Raw genomic sequence first — 25,607 nt, forward strand, 5'->3', positions numbered from 1 at the left:
CCTAGAGATGGTTGTGGGTTAAAATCCCAGTAGATCAGCAGTTTCTGAAATACTCAGACCAACAACCATGCCACGTTCAAAGTCCCTTAAATCACCTTTCTTCCTCATTCTGATGCTCAGTTTGAACTGCAGCAGATTATCTTGACCATGTCTACATGAATAAATGCACTGAGTTGTGATTGGCTGATAAGATATTTGTGTTGAAGAGCAGATTAACAGCTGAACCTCATGACTGTGTAGGCGTTCTAACACCCATCAGTCAATCTCACACCCACGTTTCCTCTGTGGCTGTTTGAGCAAAGGAAACATATCTCCAAATGCAGTTTTGAAATGACACGCTGGTGAGTTGCACTTCTTACTTTTTTGTATTCAGGAGTACATAGCCTTCGTGTCAAAACAGTATTAATATTGTAATAGAGATTAGAGTTATCTTATTAGTTTAAATACTAGCCGAGGGAAATCCTCAGATTATAGGATTTAGATTTTTTAAATCATGCTAAATAAAAAAGATCCCTTTTTTTAATAATATGACAGTAATAAAAAAGACTTCAAATAAAGTTTTTAAATGTGCTTTGTAATATTTTTCGTTATTTATTTCATTCAGAGTCATTTGATAATATTTGTCTGGTTTTGTTGGGGATAAAAACTTTTTAATTCCTCTTCTATCTTGAAGAGGATCGGGGAAATGACTGAAGTCTCAGTTAACAGAAATGACTTCAGCTGTTCACCAGGGTGACGCCTCACTAAGTCATGTTGGAAACTATGTGTACTCGTGAAAATAGTTCCACCTACATGTGTCCTGGCTGGGATTTATGTTGGTGTTTCAGTAGCAACGCCGAAAGATCAGGAAATGAGTGTTCTGACAGAAAGAATGTGCTGCCGTCTTCTTCTTCTTCTCTCTACCTGCAGCCAAGGTCAGAGGTCAAAGGTCTGACTACTGCACCTTAAACAATCCAACAGTATTGTGACTACCATTTCACACACACACACACACACGCGCACACACGCACACACACACACGAAGGAGACCCAGAAGAGAACATTCCACAACAGCAAAGAGCCAGGCGGCACGAACATCCTGAGGAAACAACACTCACTTCCTGTCAATTTAAGCCAAGCCGACGGCTGCTCGGGTTGATAACCGCTGACCACTGAGGGGCTGAGGTAGAGCACCACCTTAGTGTCCGCTCCCGCCCACCACAATCACATCTGCCCCCCACACTCACACCACCCGACAGCCAAGCTGGTTACAAGTCTGTTACCTTCCAGGACAGTCTGCAGCACCGGGATCCTCTGCGCCCCCTGACAGGATGGGCCTCCTGCTACTGCTCACCTCCTCGCTCCTGTCCAGCTGTAAGACCTCTGAGCTCTGACAGCTTCTTCTTCTGGAGATCTTTGGATTGGTTTTTCTGGAGTTAGTGCATTGATCTGTCTCTAACTTGGTGCTCTTCATGTCTTCTCTTCATCTCAGACTTCCATGCTGGGAGAGTGGTGACGGCACAGAGGGGTAAGTACAACTTCAGGTGAACGTCTGAATAGCTGGGACAGAGCTCTATGGGTTTGACAGCTGCAGGTTATGGAGCATCACTACCTCACTTTCCAGACAAGTTGCCATGTGGAGCCACAGGGTTAGTTTGTGGAAACAGTTTGTTATCTGACTTTTCTGATGAGGGAGTCTGGTGTTGTGGAAAACCTGTGCAGGGTCTGGTTGGGAACACAGTTGTGAACAGTGTCACACGCCTCTCTGTCCTCTGGAGTCGGTTGATGATGGCGACAGGAGTCAGTTCAGGTCAGCAGGAATAGAAGAGTCCTTTGGCTGTTGGGCTCATTCATTAACACCAACAAAAAATTAGAGAACCCAAAATACAGAGTGCATCATAATTATGAGGAAGTTGATGATCTTTAATGATATTTCTAAATGAGAAGGAGCAGATCTTACTTGTCTCCCTTCTGAGATAAACTGGATCATAACTTTGCTGATTGTAACTGTTGGATGTGACGAAGCAGTTTTGACAGATTTAGGATGTCCATACTCATGTGCTGTAGTTTGCTCTTGCTGTTGTCTGAATGTTTATGCTGATATATATTTATTTCTTTAAAGACGCCTACATACATATGCCTACCACTGTAGCTGTATACCTTCACCTGATTTAATCCAACATGCCGCCTTTTTTTTTTTTCTTAAATTTTATTTCTGGAATCTCTTAAAATGATGGTTTAACTTCATTAATTCAATTTTAAAAAATGAAGGGTAAAAAAATGTGTAATAATAATAATAATTATAATAATAATAATACATATGAAATAATAATAAAAGGAAATGAAAAAATCGGTTTATATAATGTACTAGGGAGGTTTAAATAAATAAAAGGCATGGATTTATTTTTCAGGGAAAACTTAAATTTAACAGGTTTAATGTACAGTAATGTGATTTTTCCAGTAGCTTGTGCGCATTGCTGCACTTTGTGTCTCCTTAAGTTACACAAACAAGAAGTCTGAGTAGAAATTCAATTCTAGGCACATACTTAAATTGAAGTATGAAAAACTTTAAAAATCAAATCACAAATTAAATTAAAGTTTTTTGTTGTCCAGTGGTGAAGAAGCACAGTCTGTGCTGACACTGAAGTCGAAGAATCACCACCTTCCCTTTTATTGTAATAAGTTGTTAACAAGGAGAAGTCCACACTGAAATCTGAACTGAATTCTTCACATCTCACTCAGTGATTCAGTTTGATTCTCCATTTCATTTTACAGAGCAGGCTCAGTTTGTTTGTATTCACACTGTTTTTAATTAGTAAGACTCCGCTCATTGAAAGTAAATAATCAATGATAAACAAAAAGTTAATCAGTTATTTGTAAAGTTTACTTCCAGCATCAGGTATGATGGAGTCGAAACACAGAAGTTATTTTCAATATTCTATGGCAGACAGTTAATTATATTATTATTATTATTATTATTATTATTATTATTATTATTATTATTGTTATTATTATTATTATTATGAATATTGGACAGATTTGTGATGTCCAAGACAAAAAGGACCAACTCAATAAAAAAAAAACTCATGACAAAGTGCATAAAAAGGGCGAGAAAAGATATTTTATTTTTATTTTTTTAAGTGTGAGGGTGTAAAGGTTTGCAGGAGTAAACTTCTGCAAAGGGGGTTGATGCTGAGTAAGGTGTACAAACAAAATTTCATTCTGCATAGAGAAACCTAACTGTTGTAAGACAAAATGCTTCGAGTTCTGAGATTAGAGAAAAAGCAACAGGTCTGACAATGAGCAAACATCACAGCTCTGAGAAACTGAACACATTCACACTTTCATGCTTACACACTAACGTAATTCAGAAACACATTGGACACTTTGATCTCTTTAGACCTCCACAGGGACAGCCAAAGACACAGACAGGGTAAATCATTTGCGGGCACAGCTGAAGCACCTTTTCATGCAGAGCCTCTCTGACACTGAAAACAAACTCATTCTAACTTATCGTATTTGTCTGGCAGAGTGATCTGACTAGAAGGTGTCAATTTTTTTCATTGTACTGCCAGACAAAACTGACCTAACATAAATTTAAGTAGCTAAAACACATTTTCAGTCATCTAAAAAGTGAGCTGCAGTGCAACCAAGGATAAAACATGGAGATCTGGAGCACAGACAGATACTAACTGAGAACAGACTGCAGCTTATGGACTGGTGCAACCTGTGACCATATTGTATGGTAATCATTCAGTACCCAGGTTTGCTGTGCAAAGTTGCATCTATGTGTGGATCTAATGTCTTTTTAAGTTTGAAGCACATGGAGTGTAAGACTAATTCAATAATGAGAGAGAAACAGACAAAAGCCAAAAGTTCCCCACAGGAGCTTGAAGCTTCACAGGAAACTGAACTGGGACTGAGGGAAAATGAAGTGAAGGAACATGGAAATCCTCCTCTTCTAATGCAGTGCAGTGTCAAACAGCACAAAAAGTACCAAAGTAAATACAGACAACTGAAATCTGATCCTGAACGCTTGAATAAATGTATTGAGTGGCCTTCCAGCAGAGGCTCAGCGTGCACCTGACATGACTCACACAACATGTCCTTCACAGTGAGCCTCTGCCCCACACGCCTGACTCTTCTCAGGCTCAGGCTCGGCCTCAGAGCTGCCAGCTCTTGCAGAATGATGCTGGGTGTGGGCCAGATTCAGCAGGCTCTGATTTGCTGAAAGATCCCCCGAGTGGCCTGTTTGTCTCACAAAGTGCTTTTCCTGCCCTTTTTTCTTTGTTCCTGGGGTTTGTTTACTGCCTCACAACAACACGACACCCTGCGTCACAGCAGCAGCCTGTTGTCTCTTACTCTTCACCATACGGGTGAGGTGATGGGGGCTGATGTACGTGTTTTTCTTTCTCCGGACACAGTAAAAAAAAATCCAACTGTTGGCACTTCAAGACATGCTTCCTAAAAGACATACCTCAACAATCACTTCCATCGACCATCTCTACCAATCACTGACTGAAGCCTGTAAACTACAACCCAAGAATTTAAAACTTATGTGTTTCACTTCTTTTGTTTTGCTGCTACAACAATGAATGTAACATCATGGCTAAATCTAAATGTGTCCTGAAGTTAATCTTGTTTTATGACTAGAAACAGTTCGACAATGTTTGACAGTCTAAAGACAGAAGTCAGAATTATGAGGTCTCTTAACTGTGTTAGCCAAACAAAACGTTATCTGTTGTTTTTTCTTAGAAAATCACTTCTTGATGTCAGAAGTTTTCAGCAATGAATGAATGAAGACCTACTGTACATATACTGAACTTCTTATGAGTTTCCCACATTTTGTGCAGCAGGTGTGAACACAAACTGTGGTGGCCCTGAAGTGCAAAACACACAAAAAAAGACATTTAAAGAACAAAAAAGAAAACATGACAAAGCACAAGAAATCACAAAAATGCAAAAAAAAAAAAAAAAAAACGCAAAAAAAAAAATGCAAAAAAAAAAAAAACCGCAAAAAAAGGATTTTTTAAATGAAAAAAAAAAAACGTATACAAAATGAAGAGAAAATACACACAAAAAGGACACACACAAAATAAACTTAAAAAATAATGAAGTAAAAAAGAGGACGTGAACAAACAGATAATCTTAACCCACCCCCAAATAAGCAAAGACAAAAAAAAGAGTGCAAAAACAACAAAGGATACAAAAAAAGGGAGGGATAAAGCTTAAACAAAAAAGAAAATAAAAAATACAGATATAAAACACCCAAATGAAAGTGCTATCACTAGACAATCACTAATATTCAACAAATCAATTATGATATTACTTATAGTAATATAATAATAATAATAATAATAATAATAATAATAATTATTATTATTATTATTATTAAGGACATACAAACCAAGAAAAAAACTCACAAAAAGATAAAAGAAACTTAAAAATTTAAGAGAAAGCAAAAATCCAAGAGAAAACAGATACACACCTACAAAAAGGAAGAAAAAAAATAAAAACAGAAAAAAGGAAACTGAACTTTTATAAAGATACTATGAGAGATGTATTTATTCAAATAGGTTTGATCCGTGTTAGAGCAGGTACCTACCATATCCAATTGCCTTTCTTTCTTTCTTTCTTTCTTTCTTTCTTTCTTTCTTTCTTTCTTTCTTTCTTTCTTTCTTTCTTTTTGTTATTGTTGTGGTGGTGGTGTTTTGGAGGTCAGAGCCACCATAGAAACTGACACATTGCTTAACTCAGTTTGACTTTTTTCTGCTGGTCCCCACATAAAGTACTCCCTGGGAAATCTTTGAGAGCTGATCTAAGAAAACAGCAGGGGACAGTAAATTCACCACAAGCAATGAGTGATATGGGATAATGATGTTTTTATAAGTAGTACAAACTTAAAGCACGTGATGAAGCTAACTTTTTCCCCCCTTTTTTTTTTTTTTTGCGTCTTTCCTTATCAGCATGTTCTTTTCCACTGTTTCGTTTTGTCTGTGGATATGCAGTAACATGTAGTAACATGTAGTTAGGGCAACTGTCATCTCTGCTTTGTCAAACATTTAGGTTAATGATAATATGGTGACAAACTTCATCCTCCTTCAAAATCACATCTTGCTTCCTGAGACACCATCCTCCTCTTCCTCCTCCTCCCGGCTTCCTCCAACAGGAAAATGTTGACACTTTGGAGGACATGTGTGAGGAAAACTTGGAATAAGCTAACCTGACTTTTGAGATATTTTGAGAGTAGCATGTGAAAAGGGTTCAAGTCACGTTTTCCTCTTCTGTGAAAAAACACTGAAGCTGGATCTCTCTGATCCAACAGCGACTGAAGATGCAGCTTCAAAAGCACAGAGAAACATCTGATGCACAAAACTCTTACCTTTCATCTTTGACAGAGAATATCTGTTTTTTTAACAACATCTTGTAACTCAGAAAGCTGGCAGGTGTTGCTAACTCAACCGAGCATGGAGAGTGTACTCTGTGTTGTGCTGCTGTGAAATGAAATGAAATGAAAACTTCACTTGCTGTTGGCTGGAGCCACCCTCATTGATAGAAGGCGGTCAAGTCAGCGAATCAGAAGGCCTGTTAGTCAAAAAATGAAGAATATGAACTAAATCCAAACTAATTTTCTGACTAACAGGCCTTCTGATTCTTTGCCTAACAGGGCTTCTTACATTGCCTGAACAAAAACACGAGGCTTGTTAGTCAGACAATACACAGCCTGGCCAAAAAAAAAGTTGCCACCATAAAAAAGGTGACATACTCTATTTCGTTGGACCGCCTTTAGCTTTGGTTACAGCACACATTCTCTGTGGCATTGTTTCTATAAGATTCTGCAATGTCTGAAGATTTATTTCCATCCAGTGTTTCATTAATTTTTCACCAAGATCTTACATTGATGATGGTAGAGTCTGATCGCTGAGCAAAGTCTTCTCCAGCACATCCCAAAGATCTTCAATGGGGTTAAGGTCTGGACTCTGTGGGGGCCAATCCACGTGTGAAAAAGATGTCTTATGCTCCCTGAACCACTCTTTTACAGTCTGAGCCCTGGTCTAACCTGGTCCTTCAGTATGTTGTAGTCAGCTGACCTCATTCTTTGAGCACAGACTGTTGATGAACCTAGACCTGACCAACTGCAGCAACCCCAGATCACAGCACTGCCCCCACAGGCTTGGACAGAAGGCACTAGGCATGATGGGTGATCACTTCATCTGCCTCTCCTCTTACCCTGATGACCCATCACTCTGGAACAGGGTCAATCTGGACTCATCAGACCACATGACCTTCTACCATTGCTCCAGAGTCCAGTCTTTATGCTCCCTAGCAAATTGAACCTTTTTTTCCGGCTAGCCTGACTGATTGCTGACTGACAGTGGTCAGACTCTACCATCATCAATGAAGATCTTGGTAAAAAAAAAATTAGTGCAACACTGGATGGAAATAAATCATGTGACATTGGAGAAACTTATAGAAACAATGCCACAGTGAATGCGTGCCGTAATCAAAGCTAAAAGCAGTCCAACAAAATATTAGCGTGTGTGACTTATCTTTTGGTGGTGACTTTTCTTTCGGCCTGGCAGTGTATTTTTCGACTAACAGGCTTTCTGAGAAAAAGGCAGGTCCCAAGTTCTATAGATTTTATGATCTTGTTTGTCCTTTTGTGTTATTTGAACATCACGTGGCTGTGGTACCCTCATGCTTTGGCATGCGTGCCGTCTCTACAGTCTGATATTAAAGCAAGCTTCCTCGGAAAAATACAAGGGTGGGCTGAAAAGTTCGTAGACTGACTAGGAAGGAGTTATGCCACAGTGACCAACCTTGGCGTGCGTTAAATTCAACATTTTCTGTCACTTATGGCATGGCTTATTTTTTGACATGGTCAATGTTTTTTGGGGTTGTTGCTGTGGAAGGGTGTCAGGACCTTGTCCCAGTTTTTCACAGTTGATAAAGATGAAGCATCATCACCTGATGTAGCTACCATGATGGCGTGAATGTCCTTGAGGATTAATCCTTTTTTCTGCAGATATTTGATAACACCACGGTGCCAAATTTTATCCATATTTACAAAATGTTTTGGGTTCTACTTTTCAAAGTACTCAAACACTACATCAGTGTCAGGTAATCTGAAAATAAACCATGCTGTAAGTGTCTGAAAATGTTGAATTTAATGCATGTCAAGTTTCATCACTATGGCATAACTTCTTCAACAAGCACTCCCTCATATGCATGGCTTGATAGCTTTACTGGTAAAGACACACGCATTTCCTGCCCATAGGATGATGGGCAAAAATCCCCAAAAGTAATCTACAGAAAGAAATAATTAGCACCTCCACCCCCGCCCCCCTGGTTCCTATATACACAATGTCTCAGATCAGATACCAAACAACTGGTTGTTCCCTCGAGCGTGGGCGAAACTTAGCATGTTCAAAAAGGATCAGATCAGCGCAACAGGCTCTGCAATTACTCTAAGCATGTGTGTGTGTGAGAGTGTGTGTGTGTGTGTTTGTGGCATGTGGTGTCGGGCCCTTTTGGTCTAAAGACTGTGAAGGTGTTTCCTGAGCACGGCCCTTCCTTATGTTTTTCTTTTCTTGACATTGTTTCTCCCCCTCTCATCCGATGACAGCCCCTGAGTTTTACATTCATACATTCTTTCATTGTTTCTCCTGTGAGTCAGCCACACAGAGAGGACGCCGTCACCAGGAGGATAAGATTTCATAGTAACACCTCAGCTTCCTCAGAGTTCGTCATCAGCAACATGAAAGTGAAATTAAGCTGAAAGAATTTAGCTGATCTGAATGTGAACAGGAAACGTTTCAAAGGAAATGACTGATAGACATAAAACAATTACAAGGACAAGAAAAAGGACACTACTTCACACCCAAGAGCCAGGACATTGGGTACCATGTCTGTCCTGTTTTATACTTGAACCCAAAGGAGACAGATATTTTTCAATCAACACTCTTCAAATTCAGAACAACCTGAATCAGTTTTAAAAATCTCCTCTTAAAACTCACTTTTACTGTCTCTCTTTTATGTATGTGAAGTCTTTGGTTAGAAAACGTGTAGCGATGAGACAAGAAAGTTAAACAATTCCTGCAGGAGAAGTTCTCTTCCCTGTGTCCTGTGTAAAAGCTTTCAGCCGAGCTGATTAAGAGAGATGTGAACATATTTACTGTCAATCATCAGAGTTTAGGTTAACTGGTGACACAGATTAAACCAGAGTTAGAAGGATCGACAGATTAAACATAAAGCATCTCAGTCAACTGCTCCTAATTTTTGGTGTTTTAACATTTTTTTCCACTCTACCCCACAGCCTTCACAATAAGAGACATCACCCTGTCCATCGAGCCCAGCTCAGATGTAACCAGGGACACCAACGTGACTCTGAGGTGTCAGGCTGTGGTCAGCAGCTCGGGGCAGGAGCCTATGAGTCGAGAGTACACCATCTACAAGGACGGAAAGACCATCCTTACAAAAACCTCCAGCAGCTCTGAGGACCTTTTGTACACCCTGACTCAGGCCCGAGTCTCCAACAGTGGCAAATATAAATGTATGATCAACATCGAGGGCAAGCAGCTCACCAGCAACACCAAGAAACTCACAGTAACAGGTTGGTTCCTTTTTATGAACTCTGATAGGAGAAGTTCAGTCTAACCACATAAAGCCGAGCTGGTCAAAATACGGTAGGAACAGTGGTTGATTCAAAACCTTAAAGTGATACTCCAGGATGGAACAAGTTGGGTCCTATCACAAGGTTTAGGACAGAAATTACCCCTACAGCAGTGATTTTGTGCAGCAGAAGCCCAGAGCGCTCACACCAAACACCCCCTCCCTGCTCCTCTGCTGGTTTCCTCTGCACTCAGACGGGGCCATATTTTACTTGACCAAAAACACAAATAAACGGACTCCCACCAAAAAAATCTGATATCGGTCTGCATTCACGCTTTATCTAGAGAATTTTCAGCGCGTTACTTTCACACAAAAACACAGCTAAATAAGGCTCTAGTTCTCATCGTGTCGTAAAACGGTGCAACCTCCGCTGCAGAGCCACTGCTGGCTACGAGGCGCTCGCCGCTTAGTGTATCAGTCCACGCGCCGCGGGCCAGATATAAACAAACGCAGGTAGTCTGCCAGGACAAAGAAACACAATTGTTTGATTGATACCCAGCCCTACCCTCTGGTTGGTTAAAACAAGATGACCTTTTAGCTGGAGTGTCCTTGAAAACAACAGGAACTTAATGCTCTTCAAAGGCACAAAAACGTTCCAAAGTATAACAAGCATCTATGAAGAGTTAGCAAAATATCTGATTTTTACACCTTAGATGTGTCAAAGTTAGCACTAGATTAAATGTAGAGTGACTGAGTGATGTTGCCAAACGGGCTGCTAATGGGAAAATTTCTTTTTTTGTTTTTCCTCTACCATAGTTTTAACAGAAAAAAGAGGGTAAGATCTGATGTGTCTGTCACTTTCCCCATTCTCAGGTCTTTCCCAGCCCATCCTCAATCTGAATAACGGCGTGGTTAGTGAAGGAGAGGAGACAAAAGCCAGGTGTGTGGCGCCTGGTGAGACCGGCTCTTTTTTTTTCTTCTTCTACGAGGACACTAAAGAGATCCTGGAGATTCAGGCCAGCTCTCCTTTAGCCGAGGCCAAAATTCGCCTCAGCAGTGTGGGCATCCACAAAATTCACTGTGACTACACCGTCCTTGTAACACCTGAGTCCTTCAAGTCCGAGGGGAGCAACACCGTCACAGTTACAGTAAAAGGTATGAGGTGCTGCCAGCAAAGTTTCTGCACCAAGCATCTGACTATCAGCTCTGACATTTTCCTCTTTTGATCTTTTTGTTGCAGAGCTTCTCATCATGCCAGTTCTGGAGATCATCCCCCCATATCAAATCTTCGAGGGAGATCATCTTACTATCTCATGCACTATCACAAACTTCCAGCTCAGCCAAGGCAGCACTCACCTGTACCTGAGCCAGGGGACCAAACTTCTCAGCACTGGGACCTCTCAGGTCAACCACAGCATGATTGCACTGGCAAAGGACCCTGGGGAGTTTGAGTGCAGGTTGGAGATGGGAAAGATAGTGAAAGTGGACACAAAGACAGTCGCTGTGACTGGTGAGTGTTTAAATGGTTAAATGGTTGCATCTGCACATTTGTCCACTCAACTGTAGTTTTTTTCCCAATTCAGGGTCTTCAGCCTACAAAGGCTGCAGCCTATTATTATTATTATTATTATTACTATTGTTATTATTATTATTATTATTATTATTATTATTATTATTATTATTATTATTAGTATTATTATTATTATCTTTAATGATTTTATCTTTATTGATAGAGTATAGGACCACAATGTACATTTACATTTTTGGGCATGGAGAGAGAGTAGTGATGGTGACATACTGCAACAATGCAAACCAGTTCATTTCTTTTAAAGTGGTGAATGTGATAATTGTCCATGAGTGGGGGGCAGAGTTCAGTAGCCTCACAGCCTGTTGATACAGGCTGTTGGTCAGTCTGGATGTACTTGCCTGTGTGGATCTGTACCTCCTCCCTGAGGGCAGCAGACGGAAAAGGTGGTGGACTGGATGGTGCTGGTAGCGCAGGATGTTGTGCACTCTCCTCAAACAGTTAAAAAAAAAACTTCTTCAATGTTTTAGAAATACTGTCATATGGTTGTTGCCAGAAATCCTTCTCAACTGGATAAATCAGGACTCCTTCTGGGGTTCGATCGTGTCCATCATCTTCGACATTTACATGCAATGAATCTTGGGGTATGTGAGGCTGAGAAGAATTCACTAAATCCGTCTTTCACTGGACCCAAAGAGGAGGTTTCCCCAATTCTGAGGCCACATGGGCCACATTTTGAAATGAGCCTTTGAAATGGGACAGCCTTTGATGCACCGCTGTAATGTAATCAATCTTCAAATTCAGCCTCCATAAGCTGCAGCTGCTGAATTAGGACACAGTTAGTTTTCTGCTGGATTTTGTGATGTGGTTTCCCTCTGACATCAGTTTGATTTGTTGCACCTGTATGCTTAGCTTGTAACTCAAACTGTAGACACTGCTGGGACACTAAGTTTCTGTGTCATGAAAAATTCCTTTTTTTGTCTGACTTGTCAGTTAACTCTGCTTGGATTTGTGTGTGTGTGTGTGTGTGTGTGTGTGTGTGTGTGTGTGTGTGTGTGGGGGGGGGGGGGGGGGGGGTGCAATGTCCCATTCAAAAGAGCAGTGGTTTCATTATCTCATCAGAGACAGCACGCTGCAGTAGCTTATGGTGTGCTGAACAGGGTGGAGTATAGCGTACATGTTTTTATTTTTTATTATTATTTTTTTTAGAATCAATGCATTAATTTTGACTCTGGTTTGTATTGTGTCCACATTTACACTATTCAGCGACACCAGTTCCTGAGCTGCAGTCTTGTGTGAATCTCTCCACAGAGCTGTTCTCAGTGCCCACTCTCACCATGTCTCCCGCTGAAGTCTTTCAAAAGGACCCGATGACACTAACCTGCAGGAGTGAGATCTATGCCTCAGAGAGGCTCAGCAAAGAGGACCTGACTTACACTCTTGATCCATATGACAGCCACCTGACCCAAAGAGGCTCTGGAGATTTTTACGGCAGGACCCTGCCCTTTATCTTCAACTACACCTGTACAGCTCAGGCAAAGGGCATCGTCAAACAGAGCAAAGCCCTCACTGTTCGTCCAAAAGGTGAGCTCATCTGATGCCTCTTCACATCAAAATTCAATATATACACATTAACGTATTTAATATTTACACCTCTTCTAATGAAATGAGTGTGATAATAAGATTTATCTATTACAGGTAGTTACCCCCTTCCTTAAGGGGTGACCTTTTTATGTTGTGCTTTAGGATGTATTCATTCAAGTCTCTCACTATCAAAAGTTGTTAAACGCCAAGTGCAACCACATTTTTCTCCCATTGGTCACAAATCTAACCCTGAAGACTGGGGACTTTCTTTATCTTCACTCATTCATTCAGATTCTTTACTGTTTTCTATGTGAAGAACAACAGGCCTGGTGCTTCGGCAGTGTGTGTGGCTGGTTTGTGTTATCGCATTCATCTGGCTCATGTACCAGTGTTCACTATAACACCAAAACATGCATTTTTTTCAAGAGCCCAGACTGTTTCTGGAAAATAATATACACTGTAAACTCCAAAGTTCAAATTACTCTATTGAATTAAGCCATAAAAAACTTAAAATTTGTTAGTAACTTCAGTTTACTCAAATGTCTGAGTTTTCAGTGTTGAAATGATGATTTCTGAGTAGATTTAACTTTTGTTACTGTTTCAGTAAGCACAACTCAAAATCATTCGTTTCAGTGACTGCGTTTTGTAACCATGAGTAAGGAGGGGACGCAGTCCATACGAGACCCTGCTGTACTTCTAGACGTGTAGGAGTGGCACAGATTCTCTGTGCTCTGATAGAATTAAATTACGTCGATGTGCTTAGAACAGAGTCAATGTAAGAAGGGAGTCACAAAGTCTCAAGGTTCACCTTCCTCATGATTTGAAATTAGAGCTGATTTTTGTTGTGACGGCGTTTGTAACCATGAGTGAGGAGGGAACGCTGTGGATATGAGACCCAGCTGTACTTTAAGTGTTATTTTATTTAGTTGTTTAGATCTGCTTTGTTTAATTTTTTTTTTACTACATTTACTTAAATCATGGGGCAAATTTATTGATATCACATCTTTCAGTTTTGAGTTACGTTAACTTGTGTTTTACAGTGATTTGCAACATTTTTTTATTACTTAACATTTTATTTTGTGGGCTACACGTTGCAGCCTCATAGCAAGAAGGTCACCAGTTTGATAACCAGCTTGGACAGTGGGCTTTTCTGTGTGGAGTTTGTGTGGATTCTCTTCGGGTACTCTGGCTTCCTCCCACAAAACCAAAAACGTGCTCACCAGGTTAATTGATCACTCTAAATTGTCCCTAGGTGTGAGTGTGTGTGTGGATGGTTGACTGTCTCTGTGTCAGCCCTGCGATTGGCTGGCGACCAGACTAGGGTGTACCCCGCCTCTCGCCCAATGACAGCTGGGATAGGCTCCAGCCACCTGCGACCCTGAACAGGATAAGGTGTTAAGAAAATGGATGGATGGATTTTAATTTGTAACAAACAAGCATCAGGTTTATGATGCTTTCAGATCCAGTATTAGCTCAAAGACTGAGCTTAGGTTTTCATCCTTTCCGGAAAGTGGAGGACAACCCTTAGTTTGAAATGGATTAATATTGTTCTTCAGGGGGCACAGGTTGTCTGAGCCCCACGGCACTGAATGGTGGTCTGTGCTCCATGGCACGGGGTCTTGAACCTTTTGACTTTTGCAGTGCGCCTTATGGGCAATTTATTAATAAATGAAATTTTTGACTGGACTATCATGCTATTTAGGCCAATTTTGAAATGTTTAAAAAATATGTTTATTTATTTATTTTGACGCAGACAGCCAGTCCACACCACGTAGAGCATGGACAGCTGATCGATGCCACAAGGAGCACAGACAAACAGTCCATGTCACGTGGAGCACTGACAACCTGAACAACTGCTGCATGTTAAGAAGTATAGCAGGGTCTCATATCGACTGCGTCAGTAACAAAAGTTAAATCTACTCAGAAATCATCAGTTTCCCTGGCACCCCTACTAAACTGCTTGCACGACGTCAAGGTTTGTTTGGCTATGAAATTTTTAAAATCAAATGAATCCAAGACAGAAATTGTCATTTTTAAACCCAACTCTTCTTTTGTTTTCAATTCTGACTTGTGTTCTCTTCAAGAGTTTCATAAATCTACAGCCACCAGCCTTGGCGTCATAGTCGATGGAGATTTTAAACTTGATAAGCAGATAAATGCCGTGGTTAAATCCAGTTTTTATCATCTTCGGCTTTTATCTAGTTTAAAACCAATTTTGTCTTGTAATGATTTGGAGCGAGTGATTCATGCTTTTATCTCAACACGTCTTGACTACTGTAATGCATTGTACACAGGTATTAGCCAAGCGGACGTGGCACGCTTACAGTCAGTTCAAAATTCTGCTGCTCGTCTTTTAACCGACACACGACACAGAGAACACATCACACCAATTTTATCTTCACTGCACTGGCTCCCTGTTCATTTTAGAGTTGATTTTAAGATTTTATTGTTTGTTTTTAAGGCCCTGCATGGACTGGCACCCACGTACATCTCAGACCTCATTGCACTTTACAACCCAGCGCACTCGCTGAGGTCTGAGAGCCAGCTCCAGCTTGTCGTTCCTAAGACAAGGCTTAAAAGTCAGGGTGACCAGGCATTTTCTGTTGTCGGACCCAAGTTGTGGAATAATCTTCCACCACACATTAGAATGGCGCCCTCTGTTGATGCTTTTAAGTCTCGTTTAAAAACACATTTTTATTCACTTGCGTTTAACCCGGCATGAAATTGTGTGGTCCTCTGACTGTTTTTATTTTTATTTATCTCTTTTAATTATGTTTTTAATTCATTTTTTTAGTAATGTTTTTTTTATTTTTTATGTTTGTATTTATCATTCATTTCTTTTGTATTGCTGTTGGTTGTCTGTTTTTATTAGTGCTATCACTCTGTGCAGCACTTTGGGGACCTTGTGTTGGTAAAATGTGCTATACAAATAAAAAATGGATTGGATTGGAGTTTCAACACTGGAAACTCAGACATTTGAGGAAATGGAACTCACTAACAAATTTTAAACTTTGATAGCTTAATCCATTTAAGTAATTTGAACTCTGGGGTTAACAGTGTAGAGTCAAGAAGTAAAGTCAAAAGCATCCTTGAAAAAATCAAAGAGAGAGACACACACATGCACAAAACAGAATTAGTCCGTCAGAAGTAGGAAGACAAAGATTGCAAACTGGACTCTGGAAAGAGAGGTGTATAACCCAAAGGACAACCCCGCCCACAGTCAAACTCAGTGGTGGGAGTATCATGCTGTGGGGATGCTTCAGAGCCCAGTCTGGAACTGGGATCTCCTCAAGGTGAAGAGGTGGGATCATGGAAAAAGAAGGATATGTGAAGTTCCTGAATGAAAAGCTCAAGTGGTCAGAGTGTCGTCTATTTCTCGTGAATCTGACGTATTTTGAAGCAACAGCAAAAGAGGGGGTTAAAAATGACCTTTCCACAGAGAGAATTTTCACATTGTTTTCTTTCTCTTTCAGTCGCTGTCTCCATTCCAAAGATCTCAGTGGTTGGCAGAGCGGTCGTAAACCAGCCCTTCAAGATCCTCTGTCAGTCGGACAGTGGTAGCCTGCCCATAAACTACACCCTGCTGAAGGATGTCACTGAAGTCAGCACAATCAGCGTCAAGTTTCCTTCCCAACAAGCTCTCTTCTCCGTCACGATCTCCAGTCCTGCTGAAATCGGCAAGTTTATGTGCGAGGCAAAGAACAGTCAGAGGATACCGCCTCTCAGCAGGAGACTCAACGCCACTGTCATAGGTAAACCACTGATGTTCCTCTTTACTCTCCCTGATCGGTGCTGTTCAATATCAAATCAATTCTCAAAACACTCCAGAGTCTCTCTTTCCTCCTTGTTGGAGATTTATTGTTTTTGCTATTGCTCAACCCTCATGAGCAGAACAATCCTCCTCTTTTTATGAAATATTACTTCTTGCTTTAAGCACATTAAGAAGTTGTGTTTTTGTTAAAGACACATGTACACAAGTCTTTCCCATTGCAATGACCAGTAAAATCCCAAATACCCTAGAAATTACATCCACAGCTTTTTTTAAGGTCAATATCTAAACATAAAGTTTTGATATACAGCAATGTTTTATTGTTTACTTGTTTTAAATTATTAACAGCAAACCTACTGCACTTGCTGAATATAAGCATTGACTTTACAAAGTGCATGTAGTTGGAATAAAGAGTATTGTTTTGGCTTAAAGTAATTTTTTTTTTCTACACTTAGCCACACAGCTGTTTGGTTCAGCTCCCCTGACAAAACATGCTGGTTGGATTGAGAGAGAAGAGCCTAAAACTAACAGCTATCAATAGCATTTGCTCAAGGGCCACATTTTGTCTAGCAGATACTGTAAGAGCCAGATGTGAAAATAAATAAAACTAATATTGTATTCTAAATTATATATTATATTATTACTATTTTATGTATTGATTTTCATTCCAGATGTGTATTTTTGTTGAGTGTTTGTTGGTGTTAGGTCTTCATGGTGGGGGAACAATTAGCACTACAGCCTCACAGCAAGAAGGTCACTGGTGCAATTCCCAGTTTAGGCCCAGTGGGCCTTTCTGTGTGGAGTTTGCATGTTCTCCCTGTGCATGTGTGGGTTTTCTCCATGTACTCTGGCTTCCTCCCACAGTCCACAGTCATCAGGTGAAGTGGTCACTCTTAATGGTCCGTGGGTGTGAGTCCAGGGTGTACCCTGACAGCTGGGATAGGCTCCAGCCACCTGAGACCCTGAAAAGTCAACAAGTGATGGCATAGAAAATGGATGGATAGATTTGTTGGTTTTAATCATAGACTGTATAATAAATAGATGGATCTGTATGACGTCATCTGTGATTTTGGCACTTCCACATTGTCTGATATTTTTTGACCAAAGGTTGCTACTTGATGTTAACAGACTCATAAGACTGCATCAAGCCACCAGGTTATTTTTCAGTCATATTCCGTGGAGCCCTATTTTGCCGTGAGCCTCCATTTGACATTACACTATTCATTTTTTTCAAGATATTTTGGGGCTTTTCATGCCTTTAAAGCAATAGTAGAGGACAGCTGATAGAGTTGAAAAGGGGCCACAGGCTGGAATCAAACCTGGGCCAGCCACAACACGGCAAAACTTATGGAGCAAGATCTAAACCACTAGGCTATCTGCTCTCTAACATCACTCTACTATTAAACAACCTATTTCATAAAGCACTCTGAATTTTTGGATGTTTTATACCCAGCCTCCAAATCCCTCAATGTCATTCTTTCACTCATGTACATGCCAAGGTATTTTCTTGTAGGCAATTACAGAGTAAACGTTGCATTCAGAGACCTTTATCCTGTTGCAGCGGTCCTTTTGGCTGCATGTCCTCCACACTCTCTGCCAACTATGCATTTATCTTTTTTTTTCTTTTTTGTCCTCAGCAAGCAGCAACCTCTGGTGTAAAAACATGAGACAATGCTGAAGTGCTAAAATCTGCTGTTTTTTGGGTCTCCACTTGGGGCTGGCTCCGGAAATTGTACACACCAAGTCAGAAAAAGCCATTTCACAGCTGAAGTAAAACTAGTAACTACCTTTTGTAAAAAATTATAAAAAAAAAAAGTCTCCTGTCAGAATTGCTAATTTCACTATTGGCACACACTGTACAGGGGGTGAAGGTGTGTGTGTGATTTTTTTTCTAATTCAGCAGTTTAGAGGGTATTAAGGCCTTGTGTTCCCCCAATCAGAGGCACACCTCAGGTCACGTGACTGACAGGCGCCCTATAGGTGCTAGCTGTTAGTGTGGAGACTCGAAGTCCTCATAGTCTTCCAAAAACTGTTCCAGAAACAGACAGGTGACTTTGAAGAGACAACATCCATTCATTATACAGTCTATGGTCTTAATAATAATAAAAAAATATATGAAAAAAAACAAACTCAAGAAAGACAACAATTAAGCTTAATATCACTTTAATATTCATCTTGTGTGCAACAATGTGCCCCACGTTGCCTCTTCAATTGGTCGGCTTGCATACAGGAATGGCTTTATGTTGTGCCAATAAAAAGCAAGCTCTGATAAAATACATCAGAGAAATTTCTTTATTACTTCATATGAAATGTGTTTGAAAGAACCTGTTCTTCTAGATTTGGACAGCTGCTTACAGTCTCTGTTTTAAAAAAGATGACACATCACCGGTGGTGGTAGCATCAAAAATAAACCATTGCTTGAATGTCGGATGACATCTTAACAGAAATATCAGTATGTTCTCTTTTGTTCTTCAGGTAAACAACATAACCTCAGTCTTTACTTGAGCCTATTTTGATTTCTCTCACACCTTTTCTCCACCTTTTCCCTCCCAGTTCCTCTGACTCACCCAACTCTGACCGTCATCCCCGACGCAGCAGATATCTCGGAAGGTGATGATCTTATCCTCATATGTGGGGTTGATGGCACGCCACCGGTCACCTTTAACTGGTATCGAGTTGGTGAGGAACTGCCCCTGCACACCACCATCTCCAACCAGAACCACTCAAACTACCAGGTCCCCTTGTTGTCCAAACACCACAGCGGCACCTACCTCTGCGAGGCCATCAACTACGCTAACAAGGTCGTTCGCAGTGAACCGGTCGTGGTTGAAGGTGAGACTAATGAAAGTAATGGGAGCTAATTGAGAACGCCATTTCTGGGAGGTGTGATAAAGATGGTGTTACTTTTTGGATACATAGATAAAAGTTACACTTAGAAATGTTAAAATCTTGGTCAGGGATGAAATTTTTACAACTGAAAGCTCAATGCTCTGTGTTGAGTCTACATTGATGATGCTTTGACACCAGCTCTCTCTTCCCCTCTGCACCACCACCTGACAAAGATCTGACAAAGATCTGACAAAGATCTGCCTGCCTCTGTTTCCACTGTCATGCAGAGCCAGTAAGTGGTGTGTTCAGCCTGTCACGTTAACAACAGAGAAAAACATTGTGCGTGCATGTTTTAAAGGGATAGTTCAGTTTTTTTGAAGTGGGGTTGTATGAGCTCTATGTGACCACTAAGGACATTAGATACAGTAGAAAGTTGTCTCCTCTCCCTCAGTAAGACACAAACTGTAATCGATGGTGACGAGAAAATAGACGCTAACAGGGACAGACGGTACCAAATTCAAAGGCTATTTTCTCTGCCTACAAGAACTAAAATCAAAAAGTAATACCACAGTTTAAGAATGCGCTACATAAAATATTTTTTAAGTGCATTAAGACTTTGGAAATATAAACATTTATCTGGACCTAACTAACTGGTCATTTATCCTTCCGCCCAGCACTAGTGCGCTCCGTCCCCCCTCCTCCTTTCAGCTGTAGGGAATGTAAACAAGCTATGCTTCGGGCGCTGGTTGTAGCCTCGTGTAAGTTTGATCAAGTATCGTAATTCTTTTGTTTGTACTCTAAGGATTGTGAGGCAGCGTAGGAAATTCAAAATAAGTGACCATGACAGCGACGATGAAGTTCCATTTACTTTGGACCAAAAGGATACCTGTATGAACCGGAGCACACGGAGCTGCTACAGATGGCGACTGAAAGGAATACAGAAGAAACATCCGCGGACATCTTTGGGATGTGGTGGAACGGGAGATTCTCATCATGGATGTTCAGACGACAAATCTGCAGCAACTGTGTGATGCTATCATGTCAATATGGACCAAACTCTCTGAGGAATGTTTCCACTACCTTGTTGAATCTATGCCACCAAGGATTAAGGCAGTTCTGAAGGCAAAAGAGGGTCCAACCCGGTACTAGCAAGGTGTACTCAATTAAGCTGTCTGAGCTTAAGTGACATGGTCAATGAACTCAAACTATAATATTAAACTAAACTAAACGAGACAACAATCATGGTATGGACATAAAGCTAAAACAGAGAAATAAAAATACCCTTTCAAAAATAAACCACATGCCCCTTCTCAGATCCATTGGATTTCAAAGAATCACTGGGACGTGCTGAAAAGTCTGATCCATGGATGAGCCACCTCACAGCTTCCAGGTCTTATCGAATCTGTTGCTAAGGTCTCTGTGTCAGATACTCCAGCGCTCCTTCAGATGTCTTGTTGAGTCCGTGCCTCCTCATTTCAAGACTGTTTGAATGCTGACCTTAGTGATGGGAATGATACATGAAGCAGGTGGCCGTGATGCTGACTGGTGTGAAAGTCTTCAGAAATATAGACGCCAATACAACTCATAGTTATAAAAATACCTTTGACTAAAACATAGACAAAGCTGAAGGTTATGGAGTTCGTCTCATCGTATGGGCAGGCAGAGGGTGTCAGGCCTTTACACTGAGTCTGACAGACAGCTGTGATATCTGTGGCTGTAGTTGTATATATTCATCTTTCATAAATCCTGTTTCCTCCTCCCTGTTTGTGTTTTGTCACTAACCTCTCCTCTCTGTGTCTCTGCTCTTCCACAGTGCGCATGGCGTTATGGAAGAAAGCGCTGATTGGGGGCTTCTGTCTGTTGGCGGTGGCGTTGCTGGTGGTGTCGTTGGTGGTGTGCTTCAGATCCAAGAGAGGTAGAAAGACCTACAGACCCCCACCAGCTTAGGCCTCTTATGTCTAACCACATATGACAACCAGCCTTCCTATACTCCTGTAAACTTCCTCCTCTCTTCTTTGTGCCTCTCTTATTGTAGGTAAAAGAGAAGCAGCTTCTGAATTGTCAGTGTGAGTTGGCTTGACTTCTTGCTTCTTCTATAACGAATGCTGCAGAATTCAGTGACAGTGAATTTGCTGTGTTAGCCTGCTTTGATAGTTTAAGGCCTGTTATGTTAATGTTATTCATAGTTTCTGCAGAGCAAAGCTAGTTTACAGCGAGCTACTGCAGCAGCTAGAAAGGCATCAACATGCAAAATCCCCAGTGTAGCTAAGAGAGCGATCATTAGTGCAATTAAAACAGCTGTCATGTAGTTGTTATGCTTCATAGTCTTTTGATATTTTTTTCATCACTACTCCCCGAGCTGATTTTATTTTCACCATTTCTCAGAAAGCCTTCGAGCCCTAAATCAGATGACTCTTTAACAGTGAATCTAACCCACGACACAGAGGTTTATAACGCAGACACAGGTAGCTTGGTTTTGCTATTCTATGTACTTGTCCTCATGAGTCATTGTCAAAACCATTCTTCACAACAGAAGTCAAAGCATGTCTCCTTTTTAAGCCACAAACATTCATTTTCATCCCATTATCCATGTTCTAACCTGCATGCAGGGCCCATGTGTGGTGACCCAGCTACATGTATTCATCGTCTTAGACGCTGTCAGATTTTAGCTTTCCTATTTCAGTTTCTGTGCACACATCATGTTATGTTTGATCATATTGTCTTTTCGTGCATGTACATTGTGTTTGTGTCTAATTTTGTACTGCAGAGGCAGGAAAAGAAGGATGTATTTAGGAAGCACTTAGCATAGGAAGTTGAGACTCAGAGAAAGAGCTGTGTTACCCCAAAGACTGTTTATAGGATGGACGTAGCCTCTTGTTTTCTGAATCAAAGTCAAGAGTGGAAGTGATGGCCAGGTTTTGTGGAAGTCTACAGAACATGACCCCCGTTAAGCATTTCATCCGTCTTCTTCAGCACAGAGGGCATGCGTGGTCACATCAGTCCCTGCAGTCACATTCTACAAGTGGTAGAAAGCACAAAAACACAGGAAATGACTTCTGAATAAAAAACTGAGGGGTCATACCATGATGCAACAGAGTATTCATCGTCTGAAGCGGCTCTAGTTTAACAGCCGAGATCACAATGCTTTCTGAGCTGACCTCATGGGATTAGAACAGGCTCAGAGTTTCAGCTTTTAAGACGCTGTGAGGACTTTATAAGTAAAATTGAAATAGTCTTCTGTGTATATATTTTTCTCATGTTTTAAAAATAAGATTATTGGTGCCAAATTTGGTTACCTTTAAATGCTATTTCTCAGAATCCAGAGTTGGGGCAGACTTTCATAGGAGAACGCTAATCCATTCCCCAAATGTCGACCAAAAATCCTTTTGACTTCACCCAAGACACTAGGCTAGTTCAGCATTGAGAAGTGACCAGGATTCACTAACGTTACACATTAAAGGCTGTGGGTAGCGTTAAATAAAACTAGGTACTAAACTATGGTACGTACTGAGTTGATAAACTTTTCTTGTTGTAACATCAACAACAGTGCTAAGTAAATACCACAGACTGTATCATGATATATGCACCTAGTCTCTGTGATGTCATCCGTCTGTTCGTGAACAGAGCAATAAAGTCAATCGTTGGCCAGGGCCCATTGGAGTTGCTGACTGTGGAGGCGGGCTTTCAGCCTCCTTACTAAAAGCTACCTGGCACCAGACCTGTCAGTCCCTTGAGTTGGGGCTCTGATTGGACAAACATGGGATCTAGATACCTCCTAAACCTCTGAGTTAAAAAAAAAAAAAAAAAAAATTCACCCATTACAGTGTCTGCTGATCAAGAAATGAGCTATTCAGACCCACGCCAGTAAAAATGTTTTTAAAGCTGCAAAAGTTTATACTTTTTCTGGCTTGGTTTGTGGTTTCTGGTTTTCTGTAGCCAGCCTCAAGTACACACTCAATGAACCAGGGCTTTTAGCACTTTCACATGGGCTTCATTTTTTAGACCAAATGTTGCCTCTTGCTACCTACAAACAAAAATGTTGCCATACCAATTTGCGTATTGGGAAAAGTAATCTTCAATAGAGAAAATAATGTTTAAAAGAAGATCTGTGCTCCAGTCCTTTGATTCCAAAACAAATGCCCACCTTGGCAAGAGTCACATCTTTACAACAGAGTTTTCATCCCAGAACGTCACTGATTCTGAACAGTCCTCACAGCACCTGCTGAAGAGCACTGTCTCTTCACCTGTGTGTGTGTTTGTGTGGGCACTTTCAATCCACAGCCAGGATCTGATCTCTGGCCAAACTTTCATGTCCACGGACTAAAGATGGTCATGCAGGGTGTGATCTCATGGTAAAATAATTTCAATGCATCCCCTCTACAGCTTAATTTCTGTTTACAAGCTCAGAGCAGACTGATGAATCAGGGCTTCCTGTGTCATAAAGGAATTTGAGTCAAAAATATTACATAGTCAACTTAAGACTTCCACAAGACGATCCACAAACGTGTGAAGTCGCAGCGGCTGCGTCCAGTTCATGTGAACAGTCTTTGGTGTAGACAGGAAGAAGCTGCTCGAGTAGTTCGTAGTGTGTTGTAGCACAAAGCCTTGATGTCTACTGTTGCATCCTACTTAGAGAGCCCTTTATCGTCTTCTTCCAGACGCAGCGCCACTCTATAATGGCACGGAGGGGAGAGTGGCCAATGGGGCACGAGATAGCGCGGCGTCGCTTCCTGCTGACATCAGCAACAGGAGCAGCTACAGTATCCCAGCCACAGTGTAGAGATGCGCCACAGTGGGCGGGACTTAAATCCAATCACTGAATGAGGCAATGAAAAGACTTTGAGAGCGCTTGTCCTGTTTGTGAGCGATCTGATTCACTTCTGAGCGTAGGAGAGAGAACTCTGCTCTGAGACAGTATTCACCAGCACCCAATGCTCCCTCTCCCCTCCTTTTGCAAAGTAGATGGATTTCACCTCAAATCTCATTTCTGTTATTACCATTTCTGTGTGATCCCATGTCTTTTATTGTTGCAGCTGCTCTGTGGTGCATGTTAAAACTGGCTTGGTGACTGATTTAGATGTAAATACATTCATCATCATTACGGGAAATGTGTGTATATATTTTGGTTGATCCATGGATACTGAAAGAGAATCTTGTAGAATAAAGATGTTGGTTTTATTTAGAGTTGTGTCCAAACTATTTATTTTGTCCAGCTATCAGAGGATAAATTAATTTGCTCATTCCATAAATAACATGTGTGTAATCATGCCTGCAAAATTCTTCCATTACTTTCTGTGCACAATCCATGAAGAGCCCAACACAATACAGAGCTGGTTCATTTCCTAAAAAGGAACGCTCAGCAGAGACTTCCTCAAACGGTTAAAACAAAAGAGTCCAGAGGAAACTTCCCATGTTGGCAGGGAGCAGGTTTCAGGGCTCGGTGTTGATAAAACTGGTGTTTTGGGGGTAGGGTGGGCCTTATTTTGTTTCAGACCAGACGGGTTTCAATGCATGCAGCAGTCAGAGGAAATTAATCACACAAGCTCTGGTTGAGCTGTGTGTGAGATTACATTACCAAGAGGGAAGCTGCAATAGGAAGCTGTTTTTGCCAGAATTTACTGTGTAGCCGCTTGTAAATTAACGGCCCATTGTGCACAACACGGCGCAGGAATTCTGTATGGACCAGATGCAAACTGCACCTTTGTTTGAGCTTTTATTTTTAGAGTACTAAATTCCCTCATGAAGGCCAAATTGAAGGTCTCTTATTTTTTGAATATTGCTTTAACAATCAACTCCAGGTCAGATAAAATGTATTAACCACATGTATTATTCACTTTGTGGTCAAAAGATGGATACTTCTTTCACTTCTGACTGTTTATTTTATCACTATAGGTTTAGCTGTGCTAAAAATTAAATATCTCAAGGATTAAGTGCCACATTATTTTGTCTTTTTAGGTTTAAACCAATAGAAAACATCTTGATTTGAGAATTCCGGATATTGGGTATTGTCACAGGGTCTTGCAGGGTTTCTTGCTGTCACCAGCTCTTTACAGTCTCTATGCTTACTCAGTCGACTTGATGCAGGATACCACTTCCTATTTGTAAAACAGACCTATGTGCATGTTGTGTCTGCAAGTGACAAAGTTCTCAAAGAACAATTCATACCCACCACCTACACATCAGGGGGTGTTCACACAAGATTTTTCTTGTAATTATTGTTTACGGTATGTCTTTTTATCTAACTCAGTGTACTTTTATAACAACTCAGTCAACAGCCATCTTGTGCTGCTGCCTTAAAACAGCATGTCC

The 25,607-nt window shown here is 40.9% G+C and overlaps 1 protein-coding gene across 6 annotated transcripts in view; it reads left to right on the forward strand.

The window, feature by feature from the left end:
• Positions 1 to 1,091: 1,091 nt before the first annotated feature.
• Positions 1,092 to 25,607, forward strand: part of pecam1b (platelet and endothelial cell adhesion molecule 1b) — a 33,085-nt gene continuing 8,569 nt past the window's right edge. The window contains exons 1-12 of one of the 6 annotated variants that reach the window (XM_074665417.1): positions 1,096 to 1,353; positions 1,472 to 1,507; positions 9,296 to 9,592; positions 10,465 to 10,746; positions 10,832 to 11,101; positions 12,428 to 12,700; positions 16,174 to 16,452; positions 19,023 to 19,301; positions 21,112 to 21,213; positions 21,334 to 21,364; positions 21,684 to 21,763; positions 23,957 to 24,439. In XM_074665417.1, the coding sequence (XP_074521518.1) occupies positions 1,311 to 1,353; positions 1,472 to 1,507; positions 9,296 to 9,592; positions 10,465 to 10,746; positions 10,832 to 11,101; positions 12,428 to 12,700; positions 16,174 to 16,452; positions 19,023 to 19,301; positions 21,112 to 21,213; positions 21,334 to 21,364; positions 21,684 to 21,763; positions 23,957 to 24,078 (2,094 nt within the window). In that variant the 5' untranslated portion in view covers positions 1,096 to 1,310 and the 3' untranslated portion in view covers positions 24,079 to 24,439. Of the gene's footprint in view, positions 1,354 to 1,471; positions 1,508 to 9,295; positions 9,593 to 10,464; positions 10,747 to 10,831; positions 11,102 to 12,427; positions 12,701 to 16,173; positions 16,453 to 19,022; positions 19,302 to 21,111; positions 21,214 to 21,333; positions 21,365 to 21,683; positions 21,764 to 23,956; positions 24,440 to 25,607 lie in introns of those variants that run through there. The other 5 variants (XM_074665419.1, XM_074665420.1, XM_074665421.1 and 2 more) reach the window with 5 other exon arrangements.

The sequence above is a fragment of the Halichoeres trimaculatus genome, unplaced genomic scaffold (genome assembly GCF_033239565.1).
Source record: "Halichoeres trimaculatus isolate MK-OKI-2021-1 unplaced genomic scaffold, fHalTri1.1 fHalTri1_scaffold_2, whole genome shotgun sequence".
Taxonomy (NCBI): Eukaryota; Metazoa; Chordata; class Actinopteri; order Labriformes; family Labridae; genus Halichoeres; species Halichoeres trimaculatus.